Genomic DNA, 24028 nt, shown 5'->3' with positions numbered 1-24028 from the left:
GAAAAAACACGGCTTCGTAACGCATGGATCCCACGTTGTGTATTTAAGCATGCGCACCACGCGTGACTTAATCATCCTGCGGGGAACTCCGTGCATGATTAAAAAAAAAAAACGCAGAACTAATGCAATCCTGTTGCTTCTAAGAAACGTAAATGCGGTTTTATCCTATCAGCATTTAAAAATCAAAACATCAAGGAAAGAACGTACTAATTCCTTGCCCGCCCCACGATGGCGACGAAAATGAAATGTTGCCGTTCAAGGCCGTCCGGATAGTGTCCCAGGGAAGAAACTTGCGCTTGCTGTTAACGTAAAACAAGAACTGTGAGCTCAAGAGAGCACGGAGGCAACGCTACTACATCTCGGGTGGCCGTCTGACTTGCAATATGGAGCAAACGAAGTGAGAAACTAAGCTATGGCACCCACATACCATGAAACTACTCATGTCTCTGCTTTTCTTGTTTTGCAACAGTCTACCTATATGCCTGCGGGAGTTTTGTGAGTATATACATATATTTTAGAGCAGGTGTCTGCCGATTCCAGCCTTGATGAAAATGTCGAGGTGACTAATTCGTGTAAAAGTCCTCTACTTCACAAAATGCAATATAACAGTGAGTAATTAGCCCGACTGCGTCACGACTTTTCAAACAAAGTGTGACGGATGAACATGGCAAGTATTAGAAAATAAGATCATTTTGAGCTCAGTGATGTTCCCTCTTGCCCTCATATCGAAACATGACGGATATTTTAGTAACGAAGTGCTGCGATGATTGCGCGGAGCGTCTTCTTGTTTCCATCCTGAAAACCTTACAGCACCGTCCCCTTCAGTCTTGAAAATGGACTTGTGCTAAGTTCTGCCATATTGAAGCTGTCTAATATAGCAATGCCGCGTTTGTTTTGTGTTTATGTCGAACAAGATAAGCTTGTTGTCCTTTCCTACCATAGTAAATATTCGCAGGTATATAATAGAGCGTCGTCTTTCATGCGTGTTTGAATGAGGCTGGGATGGATGTGAATTCAGCAGTTGTTTCGTTGACGTAATCGACAGACAGTGTTCTCTTTATCTTTTTACGGAATGTTCGGGGTCGCTAGGACGTGCACTGTTAGAGCAAAAGAGCGCTAAGGCTTATATGCAGTCAATATCTCTGCATTAGCGCAGTCAGATAAAGAAAGAAACTAAACGACCTAGCGCTGCTGGTGTGAAATGCGTGGACTGCACGTTCAATATGTTTACTCATGCGCATCACAAAATCTTAGTCAGTCTTTGGGAAACTCCATACCTGTACAGGTCAAAATAAGCAAGAACAAGGCCATCGCACAACACGTAATCTGTTCTATCACTCCAGTATTGAAAAAAATAAAAATAAAAAACGAAACGTCTTTCTGCCCGGAGGGAAAACAACACTAATAAGGAAAAGAAGGCTAAATCCATCAATTTCCTCCCCGCCGGTGAAAAAGACAGGCTCTCGTTCAAGGCCGTCCGGAGAGTGTTGCAAAACAGGTGAAGTGTGCAGGCAGGGTGTTTATTCATACCCAGCAACACAGAGCCGTTCCAGGTAGGCTCAGTGCGCTCTTTCTTAACGCAATACAAGTACTGCGAGCTCGAGGGGGCACAGAGGCAGCACAACTATTTCTCTACCGGCCTTCTCAATTGACCAAACAGAGTGAGCACCCCATCTATATCACCCATTGTCTCCGAAACGTACTTGCCGCTGCAGTTTCTGTTCTGTTTGATTTTCTCATAACAGCCTAGCCTAGCTGTTAGTGGGGCTCCGAGTGTTTTGTGGGTCGTCCATAACTGTTCAGTGTTTCAGCTTGGGCCAAGGTGTTGAAATCATAAATGCATGTAAGATGTTTCAATTTTGAAAGATATATAGTTTAACAGTGTGTCATCGTGCTCAGCTCCTGGATGGTTTCTCACACGTAGTAAGCCTAAAAAAAAAATAAGAAAAACTTAGACTTCACTTATGTTCCTTAACTCTGTCTCCCCGAAACGTAATATAGATATGGATGATGCAGGCAGCGCCGCTATTATTGTGCACACAGTCCCCGTGTTTATACACTGAAAACTGCACTGCATATTTCCTTTGAAGCGGCCCTAGGCCTCATAAAATATCCATTCACAGGGAGCCACTCCGATTTATAGTTTTTATTTACCTTAAGAAACGCAAAGAATCCCTTTAAACTAATCAAACGAAAGCCTGTTGATGACCTGTAGAGGTAACGTCTCCGAGTGATCACCTAATTAATGGTCATATACTCGGTTCCCATACAGTTACCTGAACTTCCTTTTCAGCGCAAGGTCTGTTTCAATGATTTTGCGATCTTTATCTAACATTTCTCACATATTTAGGTTAGTTTCAATTTTATCTTACGTCACTACTCTCTCGACTACAAACATGTTCTGTGCAAAACTGCGTCAAACAACGCTGACAACTACGGGAATGTTTGCGTTGAAAGGCACCTGCAAGGCTATTCTATTATAAAACATTATTTTAACAATTTTGTTTAATCTGTATTTAGAGGCGCAGGAATATTTTTATGCGCTTGTGGGACCAGATAAGCTTTTATCTGTTCCGAGAATGCGCTCCAAAGTTGTGGTGCGTATGTTGTAGTGTCATCTTTTATACTCCACCCCAGTATTTCTCTTCATCACTATACCAAAGCTGTGATGAGTGCAGATGCGACATTCTCATGAGGCTCAAAGTGCCAGTATGAAATGACCATACGAGCAATGAGATATCATGTTTTAAAATGCCCAATAGACAAACGCTACTTCAAATTAACGTACATACCCTCGCGTTGCATACGATATTCTTCAGTTTAGATATCGCGGTACTTCAATGTCATAAAATTGCGTTGACAGCATGGCGGCGCGCTTCAAAACAGGTTGTCTTGCTTCGGTCTGAACTCGTCGTACTTACTGTGTTCTTCTTTGCATTCGTTAATCATACACGGTGCATCAGCCTTTCATTCGATTTCGTTTCATCTACCGCAGCATCCAGGAGCGATTAATAACAATCGTTTTTGATTTCGCCCGATAATTTTGTCTCTCCTAGGCCTAAAAAAGAAAGTTGCTCTTTGACAAAAATGGTTTCTGTCTAGGTGGCGCTACTAGTCCGACATTGCCACTGCGACTTCGTTTCTACATGCTGAGCTAAAAGTGGGGATGTGATAAAGAGCGTAACATCGTTCAAAATGCGGTTCTGAAACTTCTGAATGCTCTTTCCTGGGTTTGCTATGTGGCACCGTGCATTTGTAATCTTTTCTAACAATATATGCATAAGCTGTGATAATTCGACGTGTAGATAACGTGGCGCTTCGAAACACCTTAACTCATTCTCCTGAATGGCTGATAAGCCTCCTTGCTTTCATAGTGCTGAAAGTTAATTTTAGAGATGCCGTATACTTGTCTCTGGTTGCGACGGATTTTTCTCTGAATTCAGCAGATCCTTGTTTGAAACACTGAAAAATAGTACACTTCATTTCTGTTTTCGAGTCAGTTTAGAGGCAAAGGCAGTCCCCCGATTCTTAATTTTTTTTTCTTTTCTGACCAAACTCTTTTCGTTGCCATCGTTGTTGTGCAGTGGTATCCTTAAACGCCCCCTTGGTTTAAAGCAAGACGTTAGAACGATATATATAAAAAAGAGGATTCTAAACATGCTTGCTAGCCTTACAGCTCAAATATGGGCTATGTGGTTGGAATATGCAATAGATGGACGTATTATGCAGTGTTTCCGCTTTATAGACGCTAATAATTCTCTAGTTACATTATTAATAGAAACAGAGATAAGTGAGTTGGACGATTAAAACACCCCTTCACAGTTAACCTGAGTCCAAGCCAGGTGAATTTGGTCAATTTCCGATTTCTTCTAAACTTGCCCACTAATGTAACCGCTGCTTTTAGTCCTGCACACGGCGACAAGAAAAATAATAGGTCGCACGCTGACTGTGAGTAGATAATACTGGGTAATTGCTGAGGTAAACTTGATGTGCGGGCGACACTTTGCCCATTGTCTTTGTAAGTCATTTGCAGATGCATAAAAAAAAAAAGAAAAAAAGGACGTGATCCGTCACTATAAAGGCCCACAAAAATTAATTTAGAGGAGAAAGTTCCTTGCTCAAGAAGAAATTGATTCCCATGCATGCGCGCACTTTTGCGTTTGTGAATTTGTTTTACTAATAATTAAGAAAGTGCCACATAAAATGGCAGCTAACAGCAGATCATGCCTGGGAAAGTATAGGAGATTCGGTGTTAGTCATTGTGACGTAATTAACATAGTCATGACGGTAGTCGGTTGTGAAAGTATAAAAGTCGCATGTCGCCATTAGAATCTAAACACAAGACGTTCGAATTTAACGCCCGGTGCTCTGGCGACTGAGCAACGTTGACAGCTATTCAGTCTTCTACAATATTAGGTATTTTTATGCTGCGTGTAACATACCCTTTAGTGTTCGCCAGCACCATGCTTGTCCATGGCGGCAGGTCGTCATATCTATTCGACCTCGAAACTCATTAATGCACCATTTACAACATGCATCATTGCGCTAGATTCAACAGAAAACATATAGTGACAACAAGAAAAATAATTTTTTATATAATTTCATTACTTATCACGAGTGTCACATAGAACATCAGCTAACGGGCGGAGTTGGAGCTATGTGATAGTTTCCACAGGTCACTTATGGCATCTAGGCTGCCAGATCCGAGGACATCGTGAGGCTAAACAGCAAACTAATGTAGGGAAAATGGCAGCTTATTACGAACAATCTTCCCACAAGAGCCATCCTTCATACAAGCCCGGACCATTTCAAGAAAGCCATAGAGACATTGTTTTATTAACACCAGGCTGTTTGCCCACCCCTAATGTAAAGCCCTCACCTAAGGACCCTTGAGGTATCCGAAATGAATAAATAAAATAAATATAAGGAGAAGGCCAGCAGTCACACACATCAGGGGAAGCCTATGGGAGTTTTTAATCAAGGTCCAAAAAACAGCGATACGTTTTACATTTTCGGAGTATTTATATTATACAAGCTTTATTCCATTTAAAAATAAGGGTAACCTTCGCAGTATAGAATCTGTACGGGAAATTACCAGACTCTGCCTTCTTCTATATTCTATCATTCACCCCTCAATCATTTTTTATCACTCCTACGCATCGTCACTCAGTTAGAGTAAACCACCCAGAAGCCGCCCATCTGCGTCGACCACATACATTCGCTCACCTGAAGACTTTTTGTTCAAACAACCGAACACTGGAATAGTAGGCCTGCCGGAGCTCTGATTTATTGCGAATGTACGCGCTTCAAATCATTCATTGAAGAAATAATATTCACAATTCACCTCTTGTTATCCTCGCTTTGTGGGCCTATGAATAACAAATAATAAAGATGTAATCAATAAGGTAATTTTAATCAACGTGAAATAATGTATGACGCTGGAACCAAGAGCGTCATAACTATTCGACCGCGAAATTCATTGATCCACCATTTACTGTTAGACATACATGATTGCGCCTGATTCAACAGAAAACATATAGTGACAACAAGGAAAACAATTTTTTTGATAGTCAATACTTACTATAACATATTAAAATGTTTTGCAGTACACGACAGTCGATAGACCTTGAAGATGCTGTATACTGCCATTACTATAAAAATTATGGGTTTACCCTTCTACAGCAAGTGCTAAGTTTGGTATATTTTTCTAAAAATAAATCAGAACACACTGCAAAAATGTGTTTGAAATTTTGTTAAAACGCTCAGTATGGAGCGTATTAATTTACCCACGTTTATTTTCACTTTTATTCTTAAATATCGGTAATCCTATGCGGTGGAAGCTTAATTTTATAAGTTTCTGGGATATAAGAAGAAATGATAAAAATAGCTAGCTTACAATGCCTTCAGCTTCAATTTAGTGAACAAAAATATAGAAAGTGCCTCACAAAACATGTGCATGATGTCAACGATCTCAGGTCAGTACAGACTGTCGTTCGTCGCGGTTGTTCTATATAGAGCACACATGTGGTTCTAGAGAAAGTTTCAGCCTTGGTGACATGTGACGTCGCAAAGGCGTATGGCGGCGTAGAACATACCATCTTGCTTAGCAGATTGCTCAACTACAACCTCAATATTACATTTATGCTTGGATATGTGAATATCTGAAGGACAGATATTTTTACTGCATACAAGGAAACATCTGTTCTAATGTATGTTATTAATCTAGAGGCGTTCAGGAGAAATCGGGGCTTTCGCCGCTGTTCTTATTATTTTGCTCAGTGACATTCCCATTTTTCCTGCTGATATCACAACTTTCGCGTATGCAGAGGGAATAACTTTTCTAGCCTCGGCCAGGGTTATTCGCTCCCTCTACCAGATTCTGTAGGCTTATTTGGATGCTCTTGGAGTACAGTTGGATGATATTCATTTATGCGGCAAGCCGTATTTCCATCAGACACACAATTGCATATTTCGCTAATCTATCGCTCCGACTAGATTCCACAGGTGGAATAGGTTAAGTACCTTGGTGTTACTTATCAATAGCATCGTATTGGATCGTTCATATAAAAAAGAATATGTTTAAAGGAGAACGTGCTGAATGCAGGCTGACACAAATCCGGGGTGCGTCGTGACACGTTATTGTTACAGTAGGAAGCCTATGTGAGACCTATACTTTAATTCGGTTGCGTGTTTTTCTGGTAGACCGAATTACAAGATTCAACTCCTTTTATTCCATTATGACCTGAGGCAATAAATAACGTTAATAAAAAAAAAACTCCTTATCTTACTGACAAGACCCGCTCAGCGCCTCTGCCTTGGTCTCGGAAAATCAGTTTCAAAACACCTGTTTTATCTGGAAGCCTGAATCTCTGATCTAAATTCCCGCTTCCAACTACTCACGGTGCCAACTTTTATCAGGTCGTTTTGCCGTGGTCATTGATGTCAGTACTCCCATTTTTGTGTATGAACAGAGCTTATTCTTTTCTCATCATTGACCACAGTATCAAATTCCACAAATTACGCTAACGCAGAACCTGTAGTCACAGGTTGATGTTGACCTCAATTCTTCACGGTTGGCTGATGACACCCGGGCAACAGTGGAATTGAATTGCGACCACAACTCCTTTCATGCGAAGTGCACGCCCTAAAACATTGAAAACATTTTCTTTTTTGAAGAGGTATACCCCCATCGTACTGTTCTGCAACAGATGCCTCCGGTAGCTGCGAAAAAGCGGTAGTTGGCATCTTTTCGCAGGATTTGTCATGGAGATATTCTGCCCGTATCGTGGATTACATTGCTATATTCTTCGCGGAATTTATGGCTCTTCGATTGGCTCTGTACATTTCATGCTATTTGTCACATGTTATCATCCTCAATCATTGTTTGTCAGTTTTATCCTCACTTATAAACTTCATAAAAATATAATTTGAGTCATTTCCTTCTAATTTTATTCCATGCACTTTGAGAGAGGTCTGCTTTGCCCAGGTACCGGATTCTGCAGGTATTCATTCAAACTAGGTGCCTGATTTCTTAGCAAGATCGGCACTTAATGCGTCAGTAACATACCTGGTCATTAACTTCAGCCTACAGGCGATTCCCAGGTTTCAGTGGTTCCAGCACAGATCAGCCAGGCTACGTGATTTCTTACTAAATACCACAGATTATCAGCACTTAGCATATAACTGGAATGTCCATTCATGTAAAACGAAACTGTGTGAGGTATCAGTGACCCTGTTGCGAGTCAGGATTCTCAGTTTCAATTTATATCTATGCAGATGTGAGTGGAAACCGACAAATCTATGTGACTCATGGGGGAGGTTGAATCTATAAACCAGTTTTTTTTTTTTTTGCCCTCGCACGCAGGCAGGTGGCTTCACACCAGGAGCCACCTTTAGGGCGCGCGTGGCCCTGGGACTTCGGATCGCGAAGGCGCGTCGCGTATAATACCTATTCGCGAGCAAGCTCTCTTCAATTATGTCTTTAACGAGCTATACCATCTACGCATGTAGGTACGTGCTGTGCATCGTTTCCCCTCTATTTGAGAATACTGTAGCAATTTTAAGTGGACTGTTCCCTCGTTCACGCGATATCCGAGGATGGTAGCCTACGATGCAGGTTACGAACTGGAAAACATCGTTTATTAGCAGTAACCTGCTGGAGATTTTTTATTTTTTTTTCTGGCTGCCGTTCACATGTGATAAAATGCACATTATTATTATTTTTTTTACTTTTTGATTTTGTGCTTGAAGATGTATAAATTTTTATTTTTTTTTTATTTTAACTGGATCGCTTCGCGCTGAAGGTTGTTTAAGCAAAGCGTTAGCGTTTTCAGTCATCAGTGGTTCGTACTTGGCTTACAGTTCCTTTACGGGAATATAAGGACGATCACGAGCAAAGCAAATTGTTATTTTGTATTTCAGAGAGAGGTCGGCGTGGAAAACGGTGGAGCGCACCTGAGACGTAACAAATAAACACGATTTCATTACAGGCTGCAAAGCTGACCCAAGCTCATGCGCAGCGCTTTCACACATACCGATAGCTTCTAAATAAAATTTACTCGCCTTCTGGCTGCAGAAGAAGCGAGATCTCTCTACTCGGTTAGTATTTATTCAAGATTTACGAATAGGGAAACGGTGTTGTGTCCCGTGCACAGTTGTGGGTCAGTAGCTAGGACTCTCGATTAATGATTCCGATGACGTAGGTATGACCACGGCTCGATGAAGGTGAAGCCGAAGGCGCCTGTGCAGAGTGTAGTGTAAGCTCGCGTTGAGAGCCCCAACTGGTCGAAATTTCCGGAACATTCCCCTACGGCCTGCATCTTAGCCGATGCCATTTTGGTATGCCAAACTTCGCATTCCATCTGGAAACTGAGTTAAGCTCCAGCTAGCATTCCTTTGCTCCCTCTTTCTTTATCATGTATACGACCATGTACGTGAAGGGTTTAAAAAGGCGTATCGTGCGTGGCATGTAGACGCAACAGTTCTGTAGGCACTGTATAGATATTCCAGGCATAAAAACGATCCTAATGAGGTGGTGGTTTTAAATAATGGGCAGCAAACCTTTTCCGCTATGGCTGGCAGTAAGCATGAAGGGTTCTTTGAACTTGCTAGAATTATATATGAGCCGTGCACATACGAGTAATGCTTGCAGTTGCAGTAGGCAAGTGCAAGTTTGGACTCAAAGTGTTTCATTCATTTTAAGGTAGTATTCTTTTATTGCAGTGGAAAAGTTCTTGGCAAGCTTTACGTCATAGGGTAGAGAATTTCAGATTTTGACACCCGTAAACTGCAGCATACGCGCACCATAAACGGTTCTTTTCATGGGTAAATTAAAATTTTCGTAAGTGTGGCTTCGGGTTGCACGTGACGGGATGTTAAATATAGATATATCAAAGGGGAGGTTGGTACTTACTATTTTGTGAATACATTCAGCAGTGTTTTTCCGACGAAGCAGGTCAAAAGGCAGCATGCGTAGTTTAATAAATAGTGCTTTGCTGGGTCTAGAGTAGTCGGAAAATGAGATTATTCTAAGTGCTCGCTTTTGTGAACGTCTAATGGGTTCTAGGTAAGTATTATATGTCCAACCCCACGACTCAATGCAATATGACAGGTGAGTATGTACTAATGTGAAGTAAAGGACTCTCAGAATATTTACATCAAAATATTGGCGAATTTGATGCAGAGCGTAGCAACCCGATGCAATCTTCATGCAAATCGAGTCAATCTGATGTTGCCAATGTAAATGGTTGTCTAGGGTCACTCCAAGGTACGTAAAGACAGTGGTTGGTTCAAGCTGGGTCTGACTGATAGTTAATATAATATCACTCGAGTCCAGTGATTTTTTCCGTGAATGGAACAGTATGTATTTAGTTTTCTTAGTGTTCAATGTTAATTTGTTCGCGAGATACCAGTCTGAAATTTTTTTAAATTCTGTGTTTGCGATGCTTTCTAGTTCGGCAGTATGACAAGCAGTAACGATAATGGCAGTGTCATCAGCATACATGAGAGCACTGGCTGATGATAATCTCTGAGTAAAATCGTTGACGTAAAGTGAGAAAAGTGACGGACCGAGTGTTGACCCTTGCGGTACTCCTGTGTATAAGCACCGCACATTTGATGTTAGGTTATTCATGGAGGCAACTTGTTTGCCATCAGTAAGGTAACTAGAAACAAAGTCGAGCACCCTATCGCGAAATCCATATATTCTTAATTTATTAAGCATAATGCCGTGGTTCACTGTGTCGAAGGCCTTTTTTATGTCCAGAAATATAAAAGCGGCCAGCTCATTTTTATCTAATGCCTGGGTGAGTGTAATGACTGCTGAGCTAGTAGAGTGCTTTGGGCGAAATCCATGTTGCTGGGGGCAGACAATATTATAGTTCTCAAGGAAAGGGAGAATACGTTCGGACAGAATTTTTTTCAAATACGTTATTAATAAAGCTAAATACGGAAATAGGCCTGTAACTAGAGGGGTCAGAAGGGTCACCATCTTTAAATACAGGGGTAACTCGGGCTACCTTTAAGGGTGACGGGTATGTGTAATTCAGCAGGGAATGATTGAACAGCCAGCATAGTATGGGCCCTAAGATATCAACATTTTCCTTAATAAGCTTTGCAGGAATGCCGTCCAAGCCTGCTGCCTTGTTTGTTTTCAACTCCATGACAACCGACAACACCTCATTGATTTCAACTTCGTGCAGAGCCAAACAATTAACAACTGACGCTGGAAGCTCCTGCCAGTCAACATGTAAAGCCCCTCTTTAACCAAGCCGTACGAACGTGCCTTAGTGGCCTAGAGGGGTAACGTGAATGCCAGGGTCCTGGCAGGCTGATTCTGACATAACCGTCCCATGTGAAGCGAGAGACTCAAGTTGGCAGCTACTGCCAGCTTGGGGCGGGGCTCGTCTAAAGGTCAAAGTTCAATGATGGTCACCGCCGTTCCGCGCTGAAGGCTCAAACTGCGAGCAGTATTGCTTTAGCAATAAAAGGCACAGGTACTGTAAAACCGTATCCTGTGGGCGGAAATAATACAAGGCATGAAATCGATAGAACCAAATCTGTGGAACGTTATTCCATCTAAGCAGCATACAATGCCCTCCGAGAGCAATGCACTCTGCTGATTTAGGAGGATTGGTCGTGGCGCATACGGGAGTTTCATCTGAGCGTGTACGGAGTTAATAGCAGAATGGCTTCCAGTGTTGGTGCAGTGGATAATCGTTTTACAAGTACTTGGGTCTTGCATGTCCTTACAGTGACCAACTATAGTGGACACTTATACAGGTCAGACTTTATGTGCCAACGTTTTCAACGCCGCTTTGTGTGTGAATCTCATGTAAACGCATGCAGCCTCGGTCTATGCATAGGGCTTGCGATAGGCACGCAGGTGTAAAACAAATGAGTCGGTGAAGCCAGCCTTTCACGAAGCTGTCGTTTGTAGCGTGCATGTGGAAATGACCTGCTGCATCTCTGCTGTTAATATTTATTTGTTTGCATCCCTACGCTGGGGTGCAGTGGTTAGGGAGCCAAGTATTCTATTCCCAAGGATGGGGATTGAATCCCGGACGTGGCGGCCGCTTTTAGATGGGGGCGAAACGCAAGGCTCCCGTGATCTGTGCGATGCCAGCTCACGTTAAATAACTTCGGGTTATTTAACTTCGTTAAATAACCATTTCGGAGCCCTCCACTGCGGCGTATCTCATAGTCTGAGTCGCTTTGGGTCATTAAACCCCATAAACGAAACCAAATCATCTTTTTCCGTCTGCATATGGTGGCCTCAGCTTTTAATTTATGCCTCTGTGCGCATACTTCTTCACCAGAATGGCTCGATGCATTTTTACGCGCTATAGTGATATGTAATAACACGTAGACCGATCGCTCACGGGCCATAATTTACACGGTATTGATTTAGGTATTTGACTGATAGAATCGGAATTATTATGACACCAGGCGCCTGGAGAACCGACCGCATAGGCACCCAGATAGCCTATTTGAGTGTAGGCGATGTCCGCAATCTAATTCGAGATGTAGAACAATCCTCCGAAATACATAGAGAAGGTTTTAACGCGATAGAGCCAGTTCTACGGAGTATCGGCATCGGTGTCGGCTGCACTAATGCCGGATTACGTATGTAATCACGCCGGCCAGTTCGTAGTTCTTGTGCAAAGCGCGGCTTTAAATTCATGCCGGGTGCTCTTTACACAGCATGCCAGGTTTGGAGTAGATGCTGGTGGTTATGTTTGAGTTAATTTAGCTGGAAATTAATAGATTCGCAACGTGAGCAGCAGCGGACGGGGACCATTGATCCTGCTGCTTCATACTCTTCAGGCGCAGCTTAAGTGTCCTCCATTTTTATTGCGTAAGCAATACTACGCGAGGTTTCAGCCCGTCGCGTAAACCCGGCCGGTAGCTACGTTTGATCATTGACCTTTAGAGAAGAAGAAAAAAAAAAAGAAGACGAAGAGAAACAAAAGGAAAAAAAGAAGGAAAAGACTATGAAAAAGATAGAGATAGAAAAAGAAAATCAAGAAGAAGAAGATGATGATGAAAAAGAATATAAAAAGAAGAAGAAGAAGAAAAAGAGAAAGAAGGAGAAAAAGAAGAAGAGAAAAGAACAGAGGGAGAAACTACGTCGGCTTTGCTTACGCAACCTACCGTGCTTAACTAAACCTAAACCCCAGCTAATTTTTTTTATGCAGGCATTACAAGTACTTTGTTTTGGGATAGTTGGTGCGTAGCCATCGTTTAAAAAGAAAAATGGTGCGAATGGGACAATGAGAAGAAGGAACGTAAACCAACAGGACTGGCGCTATTTACATTTATTTCCTTTTTACGTTCCTTATTGTCCTCGTAGCATTCGCGCTGTTTTTCTGTTTCAAGCGGCCGTTAGGTTACCCAGTTGTAAGGTGGGCTTTATGTGGAATGTAACCACTATGGTCCTGTAACGCGAAACTAATCGAGTCCCAAGCAGCAGAAAGTTCAAGCCGGTAGACATGATCTCTTAAGCAGTTTTCACTGCTTGTTTACATTTGAGCTATTCGAACTAGTATGCTGGAAATATTGGCGTTATCACTCACCGACGAATAATTTAGTAATGTCTAATCTCCTAATGAATGTACCTTGCGAAACGACTCGAGAACAATCTGCAGATTGTGATGGCAGACCTAAGCTTAGAAGAAAGGCGGGTCCAAATTTTAAGACTATGGTAGCTTGGGAAAGAAATGCAAATTTATGGTCGAAAGCAAAGCATTGAACGTTTTTTGGAAAGGTAGTGACATTTTTCAAGACCCTGAGAGTGAGGCTGAGATGGGATAAGTTCAGGAATTGGTTGGAGCCATTGCTAACAGATTATCAGTATCATAACAGTAGGGGAATATGCAGCATATCTGTCTTGCCAGTATTGACCTATGGTGTATAAATTGGAGACTGTCAAAACTGCTTGCATGTAAAAAAGAACAATGCAAACAGTTAGAGCTAATAAGATATGCGTTTAGCGTTTAAAGCCAGGTGTAATGAGGAGATGTGTAAAAAGCAACATTGAGTTAATGACGCTCCGGATGAGATGAAAAAGAGACATCTAATGCGAAATGGAAGAAAAAAACAGTGACCGACTTGAGCCAGAAGTTGACACAGGCAAGAAAAACACACCAAGGACGGAGAATATCAGTTTAGTTGGTAAAGTAAGGAGGTTAGCAGAGGTACTGTGACGTAAATGGAGCGGGAGAGGTTTATTGGAGAAGTCGTGTTACGACCAAGCATCCGCAATTGCGCGCTCTATTGTTCGCCTGTGGGCATGGATAAGTTTTGTGAATATGTGGTGATGGTCCAATGGCTCTAAGTGAGCCTGTTTCCAGGAATCCTGTTTTGTAAGCCTGTTTTGCTTTGTGGACACTCTGCAAATGCCAAATTGACCCTGCCAAGAGAACGTCTGGAAAAACACAAAGAAACGTCCCCCTGCGGGAAATAGCAGGAAGTGCTTTCTTTCTTTTGTTCACCCTTCCAGTCGAGAAGTGCTATCCTCCAGTGATGAATGCCTCCTATCCAAAGGAGACGACAGAGTGACATGTCCGCTGACGTGCAGGACAAGAAAGGAGCATGACTCATACGGCCATTAAGTGATTTCCCGGGAATGCAGGAAAGATTTGCAATTGTCGAAAAGGGACCATGTTGGGAGCCCTATGCGGCGCCACGTGCACTCGGGTTTCTGAGAAGTAAAACCCCTTGACAGAACCAGCCTGTGGTTTCTTTGCTGAAGAATAGAAATGTACCTCCTCTCCTCGCCGTTCCCAAGCTTTTCCCGCCAACAAGTGATCACGCCCAACGAATGAATGCCGGACCAGTCAGTGCTTCAGACCATCAGTGCAGTGATGTGTTCGATTGGATGCCGATACCTGAGGGGCGTGCCCTGGATTTGGTTGGTCAGCATCTTCAGAGAGGGGCTGGACATAGGGGGTTTTTAAGGACGCTGCAGAGCACGAAATGTCGCTCTGGGCCCTGGGTAAACGGCTCATCCAGTCGCTTCTCGCTATGAACTCTTAACGCTTGCCATTTTGCTGATGTACCCTTCTTTTTCGTGTAAATAATCTTGTAAATAAGTTTCTCAAAGTGCCATTAAACCTGCTTGTATATATTTTACCAACTTCGAAGATTCAGTCCTTCTTCAACCCCGAGTCTCTGCACGCTACCAAGTGAAGGCCGGGTCGACGTAGCCCCAGCGTCACGACAACTGGTGACCAGCGTTGGGATCTGAATCTACAAGCCACAACATCTGGTGATTGGAGGTGGATCTGAAGCTACAAGCCACAACATCTGGTGATCGGAGGTGGCATCTCAAGCAACAAGCAGGCGCAACAATCGGCCAACAAGAGGGCAGCTCGGAACATCGATCGCATGTGTGGGTGAGTGCTTGGCTTTTCTTCTGATGTGGACCAGGTTCTAGAACAGGGTTAGATTTTAGAACTGGTAAAGAGAGTGTGGAAACGCCTTTAGGTTGTTAGTTTGCACAGTTGTTTTGGAAGTAGCCGACACTCGGAGCGATCATGGACCTACAAAAGCTGCAGAAACCGGACCTGTTGCTATTGTGTGAGGAATTGGGAATTGATACAAGTGGTTTGGCACGAAAACCCTTGATTATAAAGGCAATCACTGATCTGGGAACCGATGATGAGGAGCTCAGTGAAGCATGGAACCTCATCGGTCAAAAAAAGGAACAGCTCAGACAGCAGAAAGAGCGTGAAATTGAAAGAGAAGCAAAAAAGCTGGAGCTAGAAATTGAGCTCCGTAAATTAGAACTAGAGTTGAGCAAGAGGTCGGGCGATTGTCCCCAGCTAGCGGTACCTCGTCTCAACAAGGAGGCAGATTTCAAGATGTCAAAGTACATGCAGCCATATGTGATATCAGGGGATATCGGTCTGTATCTGGCTAACTTTGAGCGAACTTGCGAAAAACTGTCCTTCCAGCGAGACACTTGGTCTCAGAGATTATTGACGGTTCTGCCCTGCGAGGCAGCGGAGGTTGTCGCGCGGCTAAGCAAGGAGGACGCGGACAACTACGAGAAGGTCAAAGCTTGCCTTCTGAGAAAGTATAGGCTTAGCGCCGAGGCGTTCAGACAACGTTTTCGGAACGCTACTAAGTCCAGGGACGAGAGTTACCCTGAATTCCTGTACAATTTAAGAGTTAATTTGGGCGAGTGGCTAAAGAGCACTGATTCCTACAGTGATAGGGACGCTGTAGTCGAGCGAATTCTTTTGGAGCAGTTTTATAGCTGCCTCCCAGAAAAAGAAAGAAATTGGTTACAGGACCGAGGCGACATTAGGTCGGCAACTGAAGCTGCCGAACTCATTGAGGAGTACGCTTCGCGCCGACAATTCAGCAACCCAGCAGTGGATAGGTCCCGCAATCCCAAGCTGAGTGTGAATAACCGTCAGAAAAGGCACTTTGCTAGATTTGCAAACGAAGAAAGGAAGGCTTTTTCAGGCAAACGTCCTAGAAAGGACGGCAGTGAGAAAAGTGGAGAAGTGACCAACGCGAAGAGCACAAAGAACAAGCTTGAGGCTAGGAAGCCGCTCACATGCTTTAGGTGTAATGAGCAGGGTCACATTGCCGTCAACTGCCGGAAAGAAAAGATTGCTTTCTCGTATGTCAGGGACTACGATGAAAATATGCAGCTTTTAGAACCCTACCTGCATGACCTAGTAGTCAACGGGAAGCCTTGCAAGGTACTGCGCGATTCGGCCGCAACGATGGATGTTGTCCATCCGGCGTATGTGTCGCCTTCCGACTATACAGGACAGCGTGCATGGATCCGCCAGGTAGTGGAGGAACAGAGTGTGTGCTTGCCAATCGCGAACGTGGTCATCGAGGGCCCTTTCGGCGAGTTAACAACCGAGGCTGCCGTTTCAGAAAAGCTGCCTAAGTGCTATCCGTATTTGTTTTCCAACAAATCGGACATGCTACTGCGAAAGAGGGGCATCCTTTTCGGAGACAGAGTTGTGCAAGCCTTAACACGTTCAAAGTCGCGAGAACTAGCTACACTGCTCATTCCAGAAAACGCCACAGTGGAGGAAACTGCAGTTAAAACAGTGGTCGATGCGGAAGATAGCGGGTCAGAAAACTTTGAGAGCGAGGCATCTCAGATAAGTCAACTTGAAAGGGAGCTTGATGAGACGCGGAATGAGGACGTTCTTGAGAGTAACCTCTTGCCGCCAGTGTCTAGTAACCTCACGAGACTTTTAAGTGGAACCCGAGAAGACTTAGCTATGGAGCAAGCCAATGATCCCAAGAATAAGCTCGAAGTACAGTGGGAAGGACCTGCTGAAGTCGTTGCAAAGCTTTCTGACACTAACTACGCAGTGAAAATCCCCGATAGGCGTAAAGCAGTGCGCATTTATCATTGCAATCTTATGAAGCCTTATGAGCAGAGGGAAACCATGGTAAATCTAACGTTAAACCTTCCTGAGGAGATTGGGGATAACTTGATTTGCCTCAGCGGAAAAGGAAGCAACGCTCAGGAGCGTCTCAAAAAGACGGAGCAGAGAGGAGAACTAAAGAAATCCCAGCTGTCCGATCTGGGCGAGATAATAACAGAGTTTGAGGCCTGCTTCGTGGACAGGCCAGGCAGGACTGATTTGACTGAGCACGATATTGAGCTGACTTCAGACGTGCCAGTGCGATCAAGGTGCTACCGATTCTCTCCAAGGCAAAGAGAAATTCTGGATAGGGAAGTAACTCGCATGCTGGAATTGGGAGTAATAAAACCCTCGGAAAGCGATTACGCTTCGCCTATGATCTTAGTAGATGCTCCAGGTAAAGACCCTAGGCCTGTGGTAGACTACCGAAAGCTAAATTCTCTCACCAGGGATCAAGTGTATCCTATTCCGAATATTGAGGAGAGAGTAGAACAGGTCAGTAGAGCGGCATATGTGACTACGCTGGACCTCACTCGAGGATGCTGGCAAGTACCGCTCACTGAACGCGCCAGCAGATACGCGGCTTTCGTCACTCCGACGGGCAGCTACCAGCCAACAATGATGAGTTTCGGGCTCAAAAATGCTCCATTTTGTTTTTCCCGACTCATGGATAGGGTTTTAAAGGGGTGTGAAACATTCGCGGTGCCTTATTTAGACGACATTGCGGTTTTTTCCGACTCATGGGCGGACCATATGGTACATCTAAGAGCTGTACTGAGCCTTTTGCGTCAAGCTGGACTAACCGTAAAGGCCGAGAAATGTTGCCTGGCAAGGGCGACCGTGGACTACTTGGGTCACAATGTAGGTCAAGGTTTCAGGAAACCCAGCGAGATTAAGATTTCTGCGGTAGCAGACTACCCGCGGCCGAGCACGAAGACGGAAATTCGAGCATTCCTGGGTCTGACTGGGTACTACAATCACTACATTCCTAACTATTCAGCTTTGGCTAGCCCTCTGACCGACGCTCTCCGCAAGACAGAACCGACAAATGTAGTCTGGGACGAACAAAAGGAAGCCTCCTTCGTAAACCTGAAGGCTGTGCTGATTAGCCGTCCGGTATTGCGAGCTCCAGACTATGGCCGAGAATTCACGGTCCAGTGTGATGCCAGTGATCGAGGGTTAGGTGCTGTTCTCTGCCAGAGAGATGACGACGGTAATGAGCACCCCGTGCTCTACTTGAGCAGAAAACTGAGTTCTAGAGAGAGGGCTTATTGCGCGTCAGAGAAAGAATGCGCTTGCATTGTATGGGCCATTCAAAAATTGCAGTGCTATCTTGGAGGGGCCAAATTCACCGTAGAGACGGACCATTGTCCCCTGGCTTGGCTGCAAACTGCGACATCAAAGAACAGTCGCCTTCTTAGGTGGAGCTTGATTTTACAGCAGTACAATTTTGAAATAAGATACAAAAAGGGGAAGTTAAATGGGAATGCGGACGCGCTTAGCCGCTCTTTCTAAGCGGTCCGAGATGTTCCTCACCATGTATCCAAATTGATAATCAGGTTTTTTTTTTTTCGTGCGCTTGTATATGTGTGACTATGTAAAGCAGCACGTTTGGTTTTCTAGGAATACGTGGGTCCTGAACGTCTTGAGAGTGGGCTTTTCTCGAACAACAATGGCAGTTTTCTTTTAACCTGGTCTCTTCAGACGGGAGCCGAGTGCTTGCTTCGACATGTGGTTGAGTTTCAGACAGCTCGAGCAATTTGGCCTACAACAATCAAGACAACGCGACAAGCAACAGCGAGCTTCAAGCGTTCACGTGCAGGCCATTAAGTCGTCTCTTCATGCAGCAGCTGGGACTGCTGCCCTCCGAGTCTCTTCTGGCGGGGGAGGAGGCTGTTACGACCAAGCATCCGCAATTGCGCGCTCTATTGTTCGCCTGTGGGCATGGATAAGTTTTGTGAATATGTGGTGATGGTCCAATGGCTCTAAGTGAGCCTGTTTCCAGGAATCCTGTTTTGTAAGCCTGTTTTGCTTTGTGGACACTCTGCAAATGCCAAATTGACCCTGCCAAGAGAACGTCTGGAAAAACACAAAGAAACGTCCCCCTGCGGGAAATAGCAGGAAGTGCTTTCTTTCTTTTGTTCACCCTTCCAGTCGAGAAGTGCTATCCTCCAGTGATGAATGCCTCCTATCCAAAGGAGACGACAGAGTGACATGTCCGCTGACGTGCAGGACAAGAAAGGAGCATGACTCATACGGCCATTAAGTGATTTCCCGGGAATGCAGGAAAGATTTGCAATTGTCGAAAAGGGACCATGTTGGGAGCCCTATGCGGCGCCACGTGCACTCGGGTTTCTGAGAAGTAAAACCCCTTGACAGAACCAGCCTGTGGTTTCTTTGCTGAAGAATAGAAATGTACCTCCTCTCCTCGCCGTTCCCAAGCTTTTCCCGCCAACAAGTGATCACGCCCAACGAATGAATGCCGGACCAGTCAGTGCTTCAGACCATCAGTGCAGTGATGTGTTCGATTGGATGCCGATACCTGAGGGGCGTGCCCTGGATTTGGTTGGTCAGCATCTTCAGAGAGGGGCTGGACATAGGGGGTTTTTAAGGACGCTGCAGAGCACGAAATGTCGCTCTGGGCCCTGGGTAAACGGCTCATCCAGTCGCTTCTCGCTATGAACTCTTAACGCTTGCCATTTTGCTGATGTACCCTTCTTTTTCGTGTAAATAATCTTGTAAATAAGTTTCTCAAAGTGCCATTAAACCTGCTTGTATATATTTTACCAACTTCGAAGATTCAGTCCTTCTTCAACCCCGAGTCTCTGCACGCTACCAAGTGAAGGCCGGGTCGACGTAGCCCCAGCGTCACGACAGTCGGAAGAGGCTTTAGTGCTGCAGTCCACACACAGGAAAAATGAAATTGAATCATCGTCGAGGTGCCTAGACTCTAGTCGACTCCACGTACTTCGAAGCGATTACTGATTTCTCAATCAGTGCATATAGCTGTCATTCCTGACCCATTTGTCGATCTCACTCAGAGAAAACGTTTCTAGTGGTCGTATCTCTGCGATTCTTAGCAAGGGATATTTTCCTTGCATTGCGATGCATTTTGACCGCATGGCTGAAAGCGAAAATTCAGAATATGGGCTGATTTTACAACGATGAGAGGAATGACTAAACGTTTACAAATTTTTTACAACTTTTTTTTTTTTTGCTTTCCATAAGGAAAACAAGACCTCACACGATATGAAGAACAGAGCATTGGATGAAGTGGAAGAAACACCTGAACTCATCGACAATTCTTTAAAGGAACTCAAAAGTCTCCTGTCCGGTTTGTATTTTGGTTTAAATTTGCTAGCGGCTGACAGATCAGTTACTCCTCATTGCTACCCAATTTCCTTCGTTTTCCTAATTTTTAGATATTTGTAAAAAAAGGAGGTACAGATCGATTTTCTAAACATTTGGAGGGCGGGCTCACCTAGAGGTTACTTTCAGCTTGGAGATTTAATAATGCAAAACGAGAAAAGATACCCGAAGCAAAACGCACGTTGAGATTCCTTAGTTGCATGTGTTATGTTCCACGCAATGCTTTTCTAAATGTTCGTTATGAGCCAATAAAAAGACAGCACTAAATATTATTACCAATGTGTACAGGGCTCATGAAACACTTGTTTAGACCAAAGAAATTTTTGCCTGCTAGAAAGAATATGAGGTCCTTCATGTCGGCGTTTTTTAAAGCTGCAAAATTAAGGTCAAGCTGGAATCTCTCATCAAGCAATCACATTGAAACCTGTCTGCTCGATAAATGCTTTGATCTAATGCAGCATGCGATATCCATAGACTGCCTAGCTAGATTTTTAAATATCCTTGTTGATTTGTTAGTCACTGAAATAAAGCAGCCATCTCCAAGCTTTCAATGAAACGCGACGATTGCAAGTTTCGAAGCGAAGATGGCTTCCGAGATTATAGATATGTAGACGATAGGGGGAGGGGTCCGTACTCTCTATAAAGGCAAGATCCGATGCTTCTTATTAAACAAAATTAATTTCTGTATTGGAAGGTTTCAGGCCCGTTTGCAACCCTGGTCCTGAATCTGAGCTTAGCCGCGTAGTGCCTTGGGACATTCACTCGAGCTTTCAAGCACGCAATGAAAGCAGGGGAAGAGAGAGACACAAACTGTGAAGCCTAAAAAAAAAAAAAAAAAAAAAAACACCCCGCAGTAGATTCTTCAAGTTCTGCCCTTAAATAATTTAGAAGTGATTGTCTTCATTAAATGCCGATTTTGCTTAATAGCAGAAATAGGGTTGTTAAACTTCTGACTACAAAGTCCTTGACAAGTTGAAACGAGAATGTGCCACTTTAATTTGCAACTATTGCTTTCATACTCTTACAATTCGCCTCAGGCTCACTCATAATACACCGTCCAATACGGCTTAGTCGGTCGCAACTGGGCAAATAGGCTTTCAGAAGTCCAGCGAACATGATCTCTTCTATAATTGGCTTGCAAGCGTAGTATACAATGAGTTTCGTTTTCTCCACAAAGTTTTTTACAAAACACTTTGCAGAAGCGCCGTTTTCACTAATAAAAACATTGTTAAGGTGTTCATCTTACAAGCACGTACCAGCCTGTATAGATCGTAAGCATTATATGGGATAATTTGGTAACTTTAAAAAAAAAAAAAAAAGATTCAAAATTGCTACGGTAACTAAACGCAGAAATTTGTACTCGCTGTCAATTTTGTTATTTGTATTTTAATTGCGATTTTCAATTATCCACTGCGTTATTGTTGCTGTTTTGTCTGGGGTCCCCGATCTTCTTCACAGTTTACATGAACCATTATTCTTGTCTTATTTCACAGCCAAGGTGACCTCTGTTGACTCCGTTAACCTGCGGGGTGCCTAGTGTGCCCGTCTCCCGTGTTTATATGCGCAGTTATGTAATGCCATCTTGTCTTGAACGGGGAAGCAACGAATACTAATTATGATTGTGCATTCATGTTAACTGCCTTTCCCATGTTCTAAGATAGTATAAACCATTAGAGGTGCGTAAAAGAGGTTTGTTTCTCGAGTAGGATCTCGCATGAAGGCAGCTAGGTCTCTGCCATGGCCGCCAATTGTGCTCAAGTTCATATAATATTCTTTATGCGCAGATGCAATACATCTCATTCGTAAAACCTGATATTGCCATTTCACTTGACCCTAATCTTTATTTCTCGCTGCCATCCGCATGCTTGCAAAAGAACACAATGAGTCGAAAGGCATAAGATTTGTTTACTCCGGCCTCTAACTGTCTGCAAAGTCTCCTGATGAAAGTAAGCTTATCAGTGGTGTTCACTGAACTCGTTTGATACGGTGCATGCTGCCTGATTCATTGTCATTTTCTACCCTGCTAACTCTGAGAAGTGGCCGTGGCATGGAGCTGTCGCTTACTAGGGACATCTGGCCGTTGGGTATGCAATAGAGAATGAGTAGGTCATGGCTTTAGGACAAGCTAAATGTGGTGCTTCCATGATCGAGTTCCCTCTGCGCTGGCCACGATCGTTTACTCCAAGGTGTAATTTGTTCCTGTACTGATAGCTATAAAAAGGGTTAATGTCGGCACGGAAACAACTTGTTCATTTTAGTGGGCGTGCTTCACAGCGCGTTACTAACTAGCCCTTCGTTAGACTTAGCTCATCGGCTTCACACTTTTGCTCTTAAATATACACCTGTGAAGAACAGGTACCCTTTTCCCTTTCTAGTGCAATAATTTATAGTGGGTCACAGCTGTTAAAAGCCTTGAGCGATCTTGTGCTGTTATAGCTCGTCTATTCAATAAGATGATGCCCGACTTCTATTAATTCTCTCATTGTTTTGTTCGTTTTTGTATTGTCAGATGAGGAATCACTGAGCTGCCCCGAGGACGAAGCGTTTCTTCTGAAGTTCTTGCGCTCAAGAAAGTACAATGTTCCCGCCACAGTTGAAAACATACGGAAATACTTCGCAGTCAGAAAGGAGGCACCGGACATTTTTGACGGCTTTTGGCCATCCGAAATATTGTACAATGACATCATCCGCCAGAACAAGCTCGCAATTGTGTCACGACAACGAGATGCCTGCGGTCGAGGCGTACTGTTTTTCAGACCGGGTGAGTGTTTTCTTTTCTGCCATTTCATATGGAAATTTTCATTTGTGGTATTGTTTGCCACTGTCGACTCCACAAGGTAACGATCCTCCTCCAGAATTTATTTTTTTATTTACCCACGGCCTCCGAGGGAATCGGAGCGGGCGTTTATTGCAATGATATTTTCTAGATTTATAAGCTTTTGTCCAGATGCGTATGGCGGTATTCTAGTCTAGGCTCATTCTTATCTGCCGGAGATTACTTCGTCAGTATATCACCAATAAGTTATTTGCGTTAAGTTACAAAGACTCATTAGTTTACAGAAACGAGGTAATTGCCAATTAAAATTACGAGAAACTTGGCCATACGTACGCTGCAGAAAAAATGTGCCTTTCTCGATCCTTATGAATGGAAGGAAGCCCTACCTGCCGCATTGGTTCAGTCTTTAGGGCGCTGAACTGCTGAACCGTAGGATGCGGGTTCGAAGCTGACCGTGGTGGCCGCTTTTGAAACGAGGCTGAAGAATGGCGCCCGTGTGCTGTGTGATCTAATTGTGTTAAAGAGCGTCAGATGGTCGAAATTTTCAGAGCCCTCCACCACGGCGCCCCTGATAGGCCGAGTCGTGTCGGGGTGTTAAACCCTATGTATGAACTGAACCGAACCGAACAAAATAAAACTAAACCAAGCTAAACCAGTGAAATCTGTTTATGTTATAGCACCTACAGTTTATCCTATTAGCGTGATTGCGTTGATGGTCCCGTCCTGCGGAATACTTCATTTCATTTAATTTTATTACCTTAAAGACTCCTCGCGGGGTATTACATAAGGGGTGGGGTGGGCAGAAAAGGTACAAGACAATGCAACATGTGATCATATACAAAAAATGTTGTTTAGATGCTAGCAAACGATAAAGGGCAGGTGATGTCGACGATATGCTGGGGAAGGCCGTTCCAGTCTTTAGCTGCACGTGGGAAGAAGGAGGCTGAAAAAGTAACAGTTCGGGCACGTGGGCGAAAAA

The 24028-nt window shown here is 43.8% G+C and overlaps 1 protein-coding gene across 1 annotated transcript in view; it reads left to right on the top strand.

Annotated features, from left to right (window-relative positions):
- The first annotated feature begins 1534 nt into the window (after positions 1-1534).
- LOC146191777 (alpha-tocopherol transfer protein-like) overlaps positions 1535-24028 on the top strand; it is a 35279-nt gene continuing 12785 nt past the window's right edge. The window contains exons 1-3 of the mRNA XM_084599988.1: positions 1535-1661; positions 20133-20238; positions 22783-23034. Of these exons, the coding sequence (XP_084456114.1) occupies positions 20154-20238; positions 22783-23034 (337 nt within the window). The 5' untranslated portion in view covers positions 1535-1661; positions 20133-20153. The remainder of the gene's footprint in view (positions 1662-20132; positions 20239-22782; positions 23035-24028) is intronic.

Source organism: Amblyomma maculatum, chromosome 4, assembly GCF_055883805.1.
Source record: "Amblyomma maculatum isolate TAMU_Amacu chromosome 4, ASM5588380v1, whole genome shotgun sequence".
Taxonomy (NCBI): domain Eukaryota; kingdom Metazoa; phylum Arthropoda; class Arachnida; order Ixodida; family Ixodidae; genus Amblyomma; species Amblyomma maculatum.
Note: the sequence above shows the minus strand (reverse complement) of the source record. Positions and strands in the feature narration are given on the sequence as shown.